The sequence below is a fragment of the Hippoglossus stenolepis genome, chromosome 8, assembly GCF_022539355.2.
Source record: "Hippoglossus stenolepis isolate QCI-W04-F060 chromosome 8, HSTE1.2, whole genome shotgun sequence".
Classification (NCBI taxonomy): Eukaryota; Metazoa; Chordata; class Actinopteri; order Pleuronectiformes; family Pleuronectidae; genus Hippoglossus; species Hippoglossus stenolepis.
The window spans coordinates 1,090,921-1,103,639 of NC_061490.1; the positions used below are offsets into that span (position 1 = coordinate 1,090,921).

Genomic DNA, 12,719 nt, shown 5'->3' on the forward strand with positions numbered 1-12,719 from the left:
AACATTAATTGGCTAATGATACATTAATAACAGCTTCTCACCATCATCATTTCAGACAGAGGAGTAAAGTCATAGAAAATGTTAATCTTTTTATGTAACTCATTGAAAAGAAAGCAGTGTTCCAGTTTCAGTCATTAAGCATCATGTTCTACCGGCATCACTGCCAAGTCCTACCACATTCGTGTGTACCAGATTGTTGTACATCGTTTTAATAACAGATCAACTCTCTATCAACATCTAAATATGATGCCTGGATAAAGGTCATTACACAGAAAGACACACCATTCCCGTTGGCAACAGAAACTGCTTATAAATTATTATTGTTGGTGACTTTAATATTCATGTTGACAATAATAAAGATAGCCTTAGCGTAGCATTTATTTCGATATTAGACTCAATTGGTTTCAGTCAGTGTGTACACCAACCTACTCATTGTTGTAACCACACACTTGACCTTGTACTATCATACGGTGTCAAAATTGAACATCTAACGGTACTTCCGCGCAATCCAATTCTATCAGACCATAATTTAATAACCTTCGATTTTTCACTATCAGAATATATGCCACTAATAATGAACTCATTTTCTAGATGTTTACCTGATAGTGCTGTAGCTAAATTTAAGGAAATAATTCCGATTACATTTAAACCCATATTATCCGTCGATATAAACAACATATTCATTAAAAATCCTAGCTCCACTGAGATTGACCATCTCGTCGATAGCTCTGTAGACTCATTACGATTAACATTAGACTCAATAGCTCCTCTAAAAAAGAAACATATAAAACATAGTAAATTAGCTCCGTGGTATAATTCCAAGACACATGAATTAAAACAAGCGTCAAGAAAACTAGAAAGGAAGTGGCGCTCCAGCAACCGTGTTGAATATATATAATAATATTTCTAATAATTTCTAATAATTTCTAATTTCTAATAATATATATATTAGAAATCAAATCAAACATCTCTTGCCCTCAATTGGCACTAATACCCTACCAAGAACAGAAATCTCAGAAACGGCTGAGAATCTTACCAATTATTTAGACAGCTTCTCTCTGATCACCCTTGATCAGCTGACCAAAATAATCTCATCTTCTAAACCAACAACTTGTATCTTAGATCCCATTCCTACAAAATTACTTACAGAAATTCTGCCCCTAATTGATAGTACGTTACTGAACACAATCAATCTCTCATTATCATCAGGATATGTACCACAGTCTTTTAAACTAGCTGTAATCAAACCCCTTCTCAAAAAACCCACCCTAGACCCGGAGGTTTTAGCCAATTACAGACCGATATCTAACCTCCCCTTCCTGTCTAAAATCCTAGAAAAAGTTGTAGCCAATCAGCTGTGTCAGTTTCTCCAGGAAAATAATATATATGAAGACTTTCAGTCGGGGTTTAGAGCTAATCACAGCACGGAGACAGCCTTGGCAAAAGTCACTAATGACCTTCTAATAGCTTCAGGTCAGGGATTTGTGTCTGTCCTCGTGCTGTTAGATCTTAGTGCAGCATTCGACACAATTGACCATCAAATTTTATTATAGAGACTAGAACAGTTAATTAGCATTAAAGGAACCGCCCTAAACTGGTTTAAATCCTATGTTTCAGATCGCTCCCAATTCGTGCAAATTAATGATGAGTCATCTGCGCGCACCAAAGTTAACCATGGTGTTCCACAGGGCTCTGTGCTCGGCCCAATTTTATTCTCATTATATATGCTTCCACTCGGAAACATTATCAGGACACACTCGGTAAATTTCCACTGCAATGCGGATGACACCCAGTTATACTTGTCAATAAAACCTGAACAATGTAATCAATGAACTAAACTCCAAGCATGTCTCAAGGACATAAAAACCTGGATGACCCGCAATTTTCTCTTATTAAACTCAGATCAAACAGAGGTTCTAATACTTGGCCCTAAACACCTTAGAGATACATTATCTAATGATAAAGCTGCGCTAGACGACATTGCCCTTGCTTCCAATGAAACAGTCAGGAACTTGGGAGTGATCTTCGATCCTGATTTATCCTTTAATTCACACTTAAATCAAATTTCTAGGACCGCCTTTTTCCACTTGCGTAATATCTCCAAAATCTTTCTCAAAAGGATGCCGAAAAACTAGTCCACGCCTTTGTTACATCCAGACTGGATTATTGTAATTCCTTATTATCAGGCTGCAGCAGTAAGTCGTTAAAGACTCTGCAGCTTGTCCAAAATGCTGCAGCACGTGTCCTGACAAGTACCAGGAACAGAGACCACATTTCTCCAGTATTAGCTTCGCTACACTGGCTTCCGGTTAAATCTAGAATAGAATTTAAAATTCTCCTCCTCACCTTCAAGGCCCTTAATAATATGGCACCATTATACCTTAAGGAGCTGTTAGTACCTTATCAACCCACTAGAGCATTGCGCTCCCAGAATTCAGGCTTACATGTCGTCCCTAAAGTCTCTAAAAGTAGAGTAGGAGCCAGAGCTTTCAGCTATCAAGCTCCTCTCTCCTGTGGAATCATCTCCCACTTTCAGTTCGGGAGGCAGACACCATCTGTACGTTTAAGAGTAGGCTTAAAACCTTCCTTTTTGATAAAGCTTATAGTTAGAGCCGGTCCAGGCTTGTCTTAGACCTGCTCTTAGTTATGCTGCTATAGGTCTAGAAGGTCGGGGGACACATGACACACGGAGCTTCTCTTTCCAGCTTCTCCTTCCTCTTCTCAATCGCTATCACATCAAAGTAATTCATATCTCATCAATACATATTACTGACTTGACTTCTTCCCCGGAGTCCCTTTGCCTTATCGTCCTCAGATCCAGGGCCGCAGCTGTGGTCACATCATGGATTAGGATCTGTGGATCACGTATCAGAGGTCGTAATGGTGGATCCAGTATGGCGGATTCTGCATCATGCTGGCTGATCATGATAATAAAGGCGGATCCTTTATCGTGTTGGCATCTGATAATGATGGTGGACCACGACCGAGGTGGCAGCTGATGATGGATCCTAATGGCGGCAGTGGACAATGACTGTGGACTATAGTGGCATCCGATCTTGATGGTGGATCATGATAGTGCTGGCTGCTGACCATAGACTATGATTGCAGCAGGACTGCTTGATATATAGTATTTCTCCTCAGATACTTGACCATTACTGACAATAATCCATCAATTCATTGACCTTCAGTTATGCTTCAAAATGTTTACCCTTATCAATGCTGCTAAAACCTTTATCTTTCTGATGTTCTCCTTTACACTTGACATCTATTGCACTTCTGTCCGTCCTGGGAGAGGGATCCCTCACATGTGGCTCTCTCTAAGGTTTCTACTTCTTTTTTCCCTGTTAAAAGGGTTTTTTAGTAGTTTTTCCTTACACTTGTTGAGGGTTAAGGGCAGAGGATGTCACACCATGTTAAAGCCCTATGAGACAAATTGTGATTTGTGAATATGGGCTATACAAATAACATTTGATTGATTGATTGATTGACATCACCTTGGCAGTCTTGACATGATTTGCCCTGAGACTTTTCTGTGGATCGGAAAGTACAACTGACTCAGTATTTGTATTATAAAACACTATAGGCTAACACACCTTGAAATTGTCTCTACTGCGAGACCTAAAGCTGCTAGACTAAAGACAAGAGAATGAAAGAAATTTACTAATAATTTTGCAGATAAATGGAAACTAAAAATACATTTAAGAAAAAACTACCTGATTTGCATATCTGCAGAAAAAGACCAGATATTGAATCAGATAAAGATATGCACAATAGGCTACATAAATATACATATGGAAATACAGGAATGTACAGATGGTAGTGCAGTTAAATGTCCACTTGTCACCTGTTTCACATTGTTACAGTGCAAAGTAATAATGATGTCCTCAAAAGTGTTTTGACGGCAGAACATATAATATAGCCTACACGTATCCAACAGTAATATCACTTAATTTTTAAATGCAGTTAAAAAAAAACAATTACTCAGCAATATGAGGACACAAAACTTAAGAGAAAAAAGACTGGATTTCTTTGGCTTTGAAAAAAACATTATTATGTTATTTGTTCTGTGTCGCTGTTAGGAGTCTTAAGTGTGGCACATGTGCATCTTGTGGCATCTAAGAAGTCTTGTTCAAGTTTGACTAAACCCCCAAAAACTTTTTTTCAGATGAAAACTGATATATCTGGATATTTAGTAGAGAAAATATTTTTGGGGGAATTCGGCTGTTTTAAAATACAGTACATACGAGCACAGAAAGTAATGGTAGCGAACGGATAAATGGAGACAGAAGACGTTATCTTTCACTCAGCAATGCACACATTCAGCGACACACAATAATAAAAACATGAATATATGAACCTGTGTATTATTTGAATAGCTTACAATAACAGGGTAGCTATGTTTATACATGGCACTAGGCCCAGTTTAATATAAAACACAAATTTATACAATATATATAGTAGGGGGTCCCTGCTCCATCTCTCCATCAGTTTGGGGGTCCTTGGCCTGAAAAACGTTGAAGACCCCTGCTTTAAGGTATAATGATGCCATATTATTTTACCCTGTTAAAAGGGTTTTTTAGTAGTTTTTCCTTACTCTTGTTGAGGATTAAGGGCAGAGGGTGTCACACCCTGTTAAAGCCCTATGAGATAAATTGTGATTTGTGAATATGGGCTATACAAATAAAATTTGATTGATTGATTGATTGATATTATTAAGGGCATGGAAGGTGAGGAGGAGCCAGTTTAGTGAGGCTAATACAGGAGAAATGTGGTCTCTTTTCCTGGTTCTTGTCAGGACACGTGCTGCAGCATTTTGGACAAGCTGCAGAGTCTTTAACGACTTACTGCTGCAGCCTGATAATAAGGAATTACAATAATCAAGTCTGGATGTAACAAAGGCGTGGACTAGTTTTTCTGCATCTTTTTGAGAAAGGACATGTCTGATTTTTGAGATGTTACGCAAGTGAAAGAAGGCGGTCCTAGAAATTAGTTTTAAGTGAGAATTAAAGGACAAATCAGGATTGAAGATCACTCCCAAGTTCCTGACTGTTTCATTAGAAGCAAGGACAATGTCGTCTAGCGCAGCTATATCATTAGATAATGTCTCTAAGGTGTTTCGGGCCAAGTATTAGAACCTCTGTTTTATCTTACTGTATTAAGAGAAAATTGCGGGTCATCCAGGTTTTTATGTCCTTGAGACATGCTTGGAGTTTAGTTAATTGATTACATTGTTCAGGTTTTATTGACAAGTATAACTGTGGGTATCATCCGCATAGCAATGGAAATTTACAGAGTTTGAGCACAGAGACCTGTGGAACACCGTGGTTAACTTTGGTGCGCACAGATGACTCATCATAAATTTGCACGACATGGAATCGATCTGAAACATAGAATTTAAACCAGTTTAGGGCGGTTCCTTTAATGCTAATTAACTGTTCTAGTCTCTGTAATAAAATGTGATGGTCAATAGTGTCGAATGCTGCACTAAGATCTAACAGAACGAGAACAGACACAAATCCCTGATCTGAAGCTATTAGAAGGTCATTAGTGACTTTTGCCAAGGCTGTCTCCGTGCTGTGATTAGCTCTAAACCCTGACTGAAAGTCTTCATATACATTAATTTCCTGGAGAAACTCACACAGCTGATTGGTTACAACCTTTTCAAGGATTTTAGACAGGAAGGGGAGGTTAGATATCGGTCTGTAATTGGCTAAAACCTCTGGGTCTAGGGTGGGTTTTTTGAGAAGGGGTTTGATTACAGCTAGTTTAAAGGACTGTGGTACATATTCTGATGATAATGAGAGATTGATTGTGTTCAGTAACGTACTATCAATTAGGGGCAGAATTTCTTTAAGTAATTTTGTAGGAATGGGATCTAAGATACAAGTTGTTGGTTTAGAACATGAGATTATTTTGGTCAGCTGATCAAGGGTGATCAGAGAGAAGCTGTCTAAATAATTGGTAAGATTCTCAGCTGTTTCTGAGATTTCTATTCTTGATGGGGTATTAGTGCCAACTGACGGCAGGAGATGATTGGTTTTATTTCTAATAGTTAGAATTTTGTCATTGAAGAAGGTCATAAAGATATTGCTATTCAGGGATCGAGGAATACTGGGTTCGATGGAGGTGTGACTCTATCAGCCTGGCTACAGTGCGGAGTAATAGGCAGCTCTTGCTTTGTGGAGGGCTTTCTTATATGCTTTAACACTATTTTTCCAGGATAATTGCGGCATTGATTACAATAAACAGTTTGTAGCCTAATGGAAGGTAACTGAATTGATGTATTATTGTCAGTAATGGTAGAGTATCTGAGTAGACATATAGACATATATCAAGAAGTCTTGTTGTAATCATAGTCCATGGTCAGCAGCCAGCACGATCAGGATCCACCATCACAATCGGATGCCACCATAGTCAATCAATCAATCAATCAAATTTTATTTGTATAGCCCATATTCACAAATCACATTTTGTCTCATAGGGCTTTAACAAGGTGTGACATCCTCTGCCCTTAACCCCTCAACAAGAGTAAGGAAAAACTACAAAAAACTTTTAAAAAGGGTAAAAAGAAGTAGAAACCTCAGAGAGAGCCACATGTGAGGATCCCTCTCCCAGGACGGACAGAAGTGCAATAGATGCCACGTGTAATGGAGAACATCAGAAAGCTACGGGTATTTGCAGCATTGATTAGAATAAACACTTTGTAGCATAATGGAAGGTCAATGAATTGATGTAATATTGTCAGTAATGGTTGAGTATCTGAGGAGAAATATTGTATATCAAGCAGTCTTGTTGTAATCATAATCCATGGTCAGCAGCCACCACGATCATGATCCATCATCAAGATCGGATGCCACCATAGACAACAGTCATGATCCACTGCCGCCATCAGGATCCACCATCAGCTGCCACCTCGATCATGGTCCACCACCATTATCAGATGCCAACACGTTACAGGATCCCCCATTATTATCACGATCAGACAGCACGATACAAAGGCAGCTGCCTCCAAACAGCATGGCAGCAAAGGCATCTGCCTCCAAACAGCCTGGCAGCAAGGGTAGCTGCCTCCAAACAAAGGTGGGAGCTGCCGTGGCAGGTGCCCTAATGCAGCCTGGCAGCAGTGTGAGTTTCAATGACACAAAACACAGGCAAAGCATTAACAGCATTTAAGCAGAATCGGTACAAATGTGACACAGAAATGAGCCTTATTCTTGGTGCTCAGAACAGTTACACGCTTATAAACATTCTAAACTAGGTATACATCTCAGGGAATAAGTCACAAACAGCGGTAGTTGCCCTCAAACAGGGCGGCAGCAGTGACAGCTGCCTCAAATCGCGGCAACTGCCTTTACAAATCAGTGGCAGTGTCTTTTGCCACCGGAAGTGCCTCTACGAGCTTGCTGTCTCTCCAGCTGCACGCTGAACCGGAAACACGTGACACCGTCCACAGCGGGCTCCAAATTTGAAAACGTGGCTGCTCGGTGACTGTGGGCCAGCATGAAGCAAACATAAATAAAGAGCAGGGGCGCAGACTAAGGCCTTCAGCTGATCCCGACCAAACAACACCGGCTTCACATTGGCCCACTTTCATCTACAAGTAAGTTTTTATCCTTTTCAAAATCCAGGTATAAATGCACGATAGTATGTGTTTTTATGCAGTTTGGTGAACCATTACCATTCAGGAAGCGTGTGGCTCCCTACTATGTTGAATGCATTGCACACGTTATGTGGTGTAAAGGTAATTTTATATAAGTCGATGCAAACACCAAGCTGACATGTGGCTATTAGGTGTATGTGTTTATATTGTGTTTGTTACACGCACGGAGCTTACGTTTGTCAACGTGTGGATTTCTCATTAACGCAGGTGTCTCACATCGTGCTCATTACATTAACACGTTTGTTACGTAACAGTACGAGTTTAGCGTAAGTAAGGTTATTTGTGAAACCCATTTCAAGGCTTTACATCTCATGCTTGGTTGTCTTTGTGTCTAACGTCATTTTGCTCATCAGAACGTGCACACTAAGATGAATGGTCACCCAATGAACCAGCTGCTGTCTCGTTAGCTGGTGTTGGCTCAGTGTTCACAGGGAATGAACGTAGGAATCCCGGGGGTCCACTGGCAGCAGTGGAGAACGAGTCAGGACACGTTGAGTTGGCGGCTCGAGCTCACTTTATAGCGGCATCACAAAGAGCACGCGCATTAACATCAACAACACGCGCTCTCATAGCAACGCTGATGAAGCAGACTGTGAGTTTCTGTCAGGATCTGATTCAGACTGATGCCTCTGTACACAGGGAACCACTGAAAGACTGACTCCACGTTTTTCTTTTATCATCTATCACAAAAAGAGTCCAAAAATGGTGCCTAATTAGAAACTTTACAAACACATGCAGCAGTTAAGATGGCTTAGCTTTGTGCCAATTTGCCATGTTTTTACATAATCTCTCAGGTGACACTTAAATTATGAGTTAGTAACCAGGCAAGGATGCTGAATGCTGTGCTGTTATTTAATGCCATGCTTAAGTTGATATAATATTTATTGCTTTTTTTTTGTTTGCAGGTCACCTCACCTCGTGGTTCTGGGGCAAAGTTAGCACATCGGAGGAGGAAAATGCAGTACACCCCTGAATCAAATGTTTACCCTGCCATGTGCAAAGAGCAGCACTGTTATGATGACTGCTTTGACAGTGGATACTCAGGGTTATTCCACAGTCCACAGAGCATCAGTGGAGTGGACTTCTGTAGGTCTTTGTCACCTGTTGAATTCAATGAGACGCCCAAAGAGAACCTCAGACTTCCTGTCACACCGAAAGAGAGGAGCAGAGAGTCGGTCAGGTTTTTGGACAAGGACTCCAGGGCAACACAGCGGCCATCAACAGTTAGTTGGTGTGAAACTCCAAAAGTGTATAAAAGAGATGCCTCGCTGCGACACAGACTTCTGATGTGCAAACCTAACACAGATGTCAAAACTGACAGCACAAGATCACTGTGCAACAGAAGGACTGAATCTTCCACCATCAGTATCCGGTCTGATCACTGGCTCAGTGCATCGTTTGACTCTCTAGACTCAGTGATGGGGGCTTTGGCATCAAGCACTTTAAACCTAAAACAGGACCTGCCTTTATCTGGCAGGAAACGCCGTCTCCTTTTTTCACAGATGAGGACCTCTACTCTTGAAGATGGTAAACTCCACTCTGGTCATCCTGCTGATTTTGAGACAATAGGTTCCCTCTCAAGTGCAGATTTCAGTAAGAGCTTTTCTGCCGCTGATCAAATAAATATTGAGACTCCGAACTCTAGAAAATCTCTGCCTGTCTCATCCAAGGAAAACTCTCAATCACCAGTCAGTGTTGTGACAAATGACCTCAATGACTTATTTTGCACTCCATCCTCCTCACATACACCCAGGTACATCAGGTAAATGCTTTTTTTTAAGATTTGACTTTCACCATGTATTTGTAATTTTTCCAGCCAAATACTTGAAGCTATGAATAAAATAATGTTCTTTTAATTAATCAGAAAGCATGCTGGCATTAACTCCCTTCTAACCCTGCAATAGGTTGGTGTTTGAAGACAGTGGTTTCAGTTCCCAAGACTCCTCAGTGGACCACGATGGCTCATTCCAGGAGCTGCTGCTCCCTGCCTCCAGAAGAAACTGTGAAACCCCAAATCTGGCGGAGGCAAAGCGGCACTCCCGTTTGCAGCGTCAGCACAGGCTCTCCACGCTAAAAGAAGGGGGCTCTCAGTCGGAGGAAGACCCAGCAGACAGAAAACATGAACATCTTAATCTGTGCCACAGCTCTTCTAAAGATGTTTTTGCTGATGATGCTACTCCTCGCAGGGTTCTCTCTATTAAATGTGATAATAGCATGATGTTTGATGGTTTGACCTATTCAAAACCAGATTATGCCACCCCTCTCAGAGCCACCTCAGCCAAGCCAGAAAACATGACACCTTTAGGCACAGCTGCTAATCCAGATGTTACCCCTCTCAGGACAACCCCAGTAAATCTCTCACTGACTCCAGCTTTGCAGCTTGTTCATGCTATGTGCCAGCAGAAAGCTCAGATGTTTGCTGGCCAAAGTCCAAGCCTGAAGGAGCAGTTGAAGTCCACGGCAGCACTGGCTCAGACCCCGGTGACATTTAGGACAGCTATGCCATTGGCAGGACTGATTGGCAGGAAGATGGGGGTGGGGAAGATAGACATACTCACAGAACTGAAGAAGAGGAACCTCAGGCACATCCTGGCTGTCGTACTCAGTCACCTGACCTCTGAGAGCATCTACAGGTGAGGAATTCATGTTTTCAACAAACTTAACTCATCACTGCTATAAAACAAACAAAAGCTTATCTACTCATCAATTGTATATCTCAGCACATTCAATGACCAAGTAGCTCAATTCCCATCAGATTTATCTTATGCTACTGTCACATAATCATTTATGTTCAAAATCTTATAGTGTACACAATACATTGTAAAGAATCCTGTCAGTTTAATACACATTTAAATGTATAATGGATGCTTAACTCAGACCAAAGTACAGGACATTATTCTTGTCCAAGTTGTAGATGTATGCAAGTTTTTAATTAAAAATCTGTATTTCCCCTTCAAAGTTTTGACAACTTGCTTTTGTATAGTTTTATTAATTTAATGTGAAACCTGATTATTTCTCAAACCATCAGGCTTGACAAGGTGCAGTGAGGGCTGGAAATATTAGTGTCATACCTGCATTTGTTTATTTGACAGGTGTGGTCAGGTGTGCAAAAGCTGGAGTGAAATTATCCGGCAGGACAAGCGGGCTGCCTTCAGGATAAGAAGCTACCTGAGTGAAGTGACTGCCTCTCTTGAGGTAGGAGATTTGCTATATTAGTTACTATTGGCTGATATAGTCACTATAGTGTTGTCAGTATACTGCTGTGACAATGTGCCTGTTGCTGTCTGCTTCTTCAAGCAGTAATTGTGCATCAGCTGTGAAAGGAAGAACATCCACTGTCACATTAACGCGTGTGTGGTGATTTGAAATTACCCTCAAACTTTTTGCTTTTGTCTTTCAGCTCAGTGGTGCAGTCCATGTCCCTGACGCAGAGACCAGACTGACTCTTCTAAAGAGGTCGGCCCTCAAGACGGTTCAGGCTCAGTCCAGGACTTCAAGCTACTGCACCCCGCAGTCAGGAAATAGCACTTCAGTCCGACTACAGCACTGTGTCGTACATTCAGGCAGCAGCAGCAAACGAGAGAAATTTCTAGAAGTGAGTTTAAAACATCACCAAAGATTTCCTGTAACATTTATTATAAAGTCCTCTCTTGGTCGTTAACTTACTCTTCAGTCATGGTGTTTTGTTCAGTGTGTAAATAATCCACAAGATCCATCCATAAGACTAGTGCTCCACAGTCTACCAGGTCATTTTCCATTTTTCAGTTTCCCTATGCGCACATGTGTTTTCAACTAAATGCCAACCACCTTTTAGTATCTATTTATTATCTGTACTTGCATGGTCACCTCCTAATTGACAACTTCACCTCAGTCTAAATGGCATCTCTCATTTAACCCAGAGCAATGTGTCAGCTCTTTTTAGTGCATTGACTTACATTGAAACTTCACACAGCTGCCTAAGAAATATTTAGTGATTGATCCCTTTAAAATCTGGGCACCTGGCAACATCTCCCCCATGGAAATTTCATTACTGATGTAAACAAACACAACTTAAAGCTCGGACATAGCATTTTGATGTTGTATTATTATTTTTCAAAGTAAATGCTCTAAAGCACACAGCCTGAAAAAAATCATGTGTGTGTTGTTATTATTGGGATGTATTAAATAATACATTGAAATGTTCACTTAAAACATTTACTTTGAGCCATGTCATATAACTTATTTTTCTTTCAGGTTGCCAAAACTCTCTTCAATGATGAGTGCCTGAAGCCCTGCCCTAGATGTCAGCATCCGGCAAGATGTCACTCGGTGAAAGGGGAAGGTGTGTGCAGTAGAGCCGACTGTGGTTTCAAGTTTTGCACCGCTTGCTTGTGCACTTTTCATGGATCTAGAGAGTGTGGCAGCCAGTCTGTTGGCCGTCGCAAAAAGGACATACTTCTTCCAGGAAGTGCTCAAAGTCGTAGAAACGTCAGGAGACTATGAGAAGTGAACTCTATTCCTTCTTGTTATGCCAAAGTCCATTAAGCACTTTTTTTTCTGCCTAATGGGGAGAATGAGGCTTTGCAACAAGGAAACTGATTCGTTGCCAGTATATTGTTCTGTGCTCATTATTTTGTCTTTGTACCTGTCTATGTACTGTATGAACCTTTTTTCAACTCAACTCTTTCTTCTGGGTTTTTAATTATGAATTTGAAGGAAGGCTCCCAGCAGCACAATGATTAAATTTAGCTGTTGGTGTAATTCTCAATACGGTGTTCAAGTGTAGAGAATGTTTTTTGAAATTCCTGAGATTTTCACCTTTTACCAATGTCTTTTCAGATCAGTTTTTAAATAAATCTTGTGATTATTTTATTTTTTACACTCCTGTGTCACTTGTCTCATTTTGCAGATCTCCATTGTTCTCTGTATGAATAGATCAGTATTTGCTGCCATCTAGTGGTGTAATTGCACCTTGTCTTAACAGCTACAACAAAGTACATGTAAATTGTTTCCTTACTTTTATTACATGTAAGCAAACTTGGATACTGCTAGTAATGTAACTTTTAAAACTAAATTATAA

At 40.5% G+C, this 12,719-nt stretch overlaps 1 protein-coding gene across 2 annotated transcripts; it reads left to right on the top strand.

The window, feature by feature from the left end:
- Nucleotides 1-7,368: 7,368 nt before the first annotated feature.
- Nucleotides 7,369-12,518, top strand: fbxo43 (F-box protein 43). 2 transcript variants are annotated; one of them, XM_035162829.2, is made up of 6 exons: nucleotides 7,369-7,600; nucleotides 8,566-9,422; nucleotides 9,565-10,293; nucleotides 10,753-10,855; nucleotides 11,061-11,255; nucleotides 11,894-12,518. In XM_035162829.2, exons 2-6 carry the CDS (start codon nucleotides 8,617-8,619, stop codon nucleotides 12,140-12,142), a joined length of 2,082 nt encoding a protein of 693 aa, XP_035018720.1. In that variant the 5' UTR covers nucleotides 7,369-7,600; nucleotides 8,566-8,616; the 3' UTR covers nucleotides 12,143-12,518. The 2 variants fall into 2 exon arrangements, with proteins under 2 accessions (XP_035018720.1, XP_035018719.1); XM_035162828.2 differs by lacking the exon at nucleotides 7,369-7,600 and adding an exon at nucleotides 8,014-8,252.
- Nucleotides 12,519-12,719: the final 201 nt, after the last annotated feature.

Excerpts from the sequence above, each read along its gene's own strand:
- fbxo43 (XM_035162828.2), top strand. Across the intron at positions 10,856-11,060 it reads AAGTGACTGCCTCTCTTGAG|CTCAGTGGTGCAGTCCATGT; the intron begins GTAGGAGATTTG and ends TTTGTCTTTCAG. Across the intron at positions 11,256-11,893 it reads AACGAGAGAAATTTCTAGAA|GTTGCCAAAACTCTCTTCAA; the intron begins GTGAGTTTAAAA and ends TTTTTCTTTCAG.